This window comes from Podarcis bocagei, assembly GCF_964188305.1.
Source record: "Podarcis bocagei genome assembly, chromosome: 7".
NCBI classification, from domain to species: Eukaryota; Metazoa; Chordata; class Lepidosauria; order Squamata; family Lacertidae; genus Podarcis; species Podarcis bocagei.
The window spans coordinates 18,630,547-18,632,407 of NC_138132.1; the positions used below are offsets into that span (position 1 = coordinate 18,630,547).

At 46.9% G+C, this 1,861-nt stretch overlaps 1 protein-coding gene across 1 annotated transcript; it reads right to left on the reverse strand.

Moving 5' to 3' along the window:
* Positions 1–910: 910 nt before the first annotated feature.
* On the reverse strand, positions 911–1,861 carry LOC308591528 (G-protein coupled receptor 42-like; the record flags this gene model as incomplete). The annotated part of the gene is made up of 1 exon (XM_081202293.1): positions 911–1,861. The coding sequence occupies one exon, from the start codon at positions 1,859–1,861 to the stop codon at positions 911–913; it is 951 nt and encodes a 316-aa protein (XP_081058419.1).

The following is a 1,861-nucleotide window of genomic DNA, read 5'->3' on the forward strand; positions in this document are numbered from 1 at the left end:
AAGTAATGGGCCCCCAATCATTTTAAGTTAGAGCTTAATAATTATTTCACTATTAATAAACTTCGTTTTAATTGTATTTCAGTTCAACAATTACTTTGATAAAATACATATTTTGTTGTGTACAAATGGCTTTAGATACTGATTAGGTCCATAAATTACCATATAGCATATATTCAACACAAAAAACAGTGACAATTGGTTGTTGACAAAGGACAGCTGGACATATATAGGGACCTATTACCTTTAGTAACTTAAACCTAAATCAAACCTAAATCTGGCCCTGATGGGAACAAAAGAACACATATGCAGAAAAGCAGGAAATAGCAATATTGTCTAATGATGTTCATTGTCTCTCCCAACCCTATCTGGAGTTGCTGGCGATTAAACCTGGGACCGTCTTCATGCATAGCAGATGCTCTGGCAATGAGCAATGGCCCAACCATTTCAAAAAGTAAAAAAAAAAAAAGACATCAGATCAATCACAGTGTAATGTGACATTTTACCCTGACTAGCCCTTAAGTCATATGCAATCCACAATTCGCCTCCCTTCATTCATCGACCCCCATTCCATGACTCACATCTCTATTTTCATGTAGGTCCCACCTGAATTGCAGGTTAATCTAATAAACTAGTTTATCGTTACCGAGAACAGCTGGATGCTGAAGATAAAATTCTTTGACTCAGACCGTCAAACAATCAGGATGATGACATTCAAACAAGCTACACCCATGTTCCGTGCACCTTATCTGTGCTCCTGTTCATGGCCGCTGAGAACATTTGCTCTCCTCATGCCTTTCTGAATTGGCAACATCCTGGCTAATGTACTGTCCCGTCCCAGACTGAAGCTTGCATTTCTCCTAAGGTTTTGGAGGCCCCGGATGCTTGAGCTCCAGAAGGAACCCCCCGCAACTCAGGCAATGGCAAGTACTCCCTGGCTGATATCTCCTTTTCCATGGGCCACAGCAATCTTCAGCCGGATGGAATTACACTTCTCCATCATGGAGCGCCATACTTTAGTGATCCCGTCATCCATGGCGGAGGAGAGGAAGAAGAAGATGAAGGGGTCCAGGAAAGCATTGCATACACTGGGCAGCACAGCCACACTGCGCCACCAGACATTATCCATCACGATGAAGCCCACCACGTGGGACACATTGTAAGGACCAAAGCAGAGAACAAAGAAGGAGAGTGTGGCTGTGGCCACCCGCACTGCACGGCGTTTCTTTCTCATGTTTAGATGCGACCCAACCAGGACACGGATGCTGCCGGCGTAGCAGAAAGAGGTGATGACCAAAGGAAGGAAGAACAGGACCACGGACAGCTCCAGCCTCACAGGTGCCAACACGGCCAGCTGTTCTTTGCTGAAGTTGCTGTAGCAAGAGGAGCCATTGCTCTCAAAGACCCTGGACGGGATGTCCCTGTTGGTCTCCAGGGCAAAGATGAGAAGCCCATGGAATCCGACGAGACTCCATATCCCCAAGGAGACCAGGCACGAGTAGCACGGCTTTTTGTAAGCCTGATAGTGGATGGGATATGCAGCTCCTAGGAAGCGCCCCACGCTGACCACAGTCAGGAAGCAAGCACTGGTGTAGATGGTGCCAAAGTGGATCAGGTTGTAAAGGGGACAGACAAAGTCTGGCTTGACCCACTTCACCTTGCTTATCTCCAGCATCTTGAGCGGTAGGAAAAGGACAAAGACCAAGTCCGACATGCAAAGGTTCATCATGTAGATGAGGTTGGGGGTCAGGTGAGCCTTGGCCCGGCAACAGAAGACATAGAGGGCTAGAAGATTGGAGGGCAGCCCCAGGAGGATGGTAACCCCGTAGACAACCAAAGAGACCAATGTCTCCCACTCTTCCAT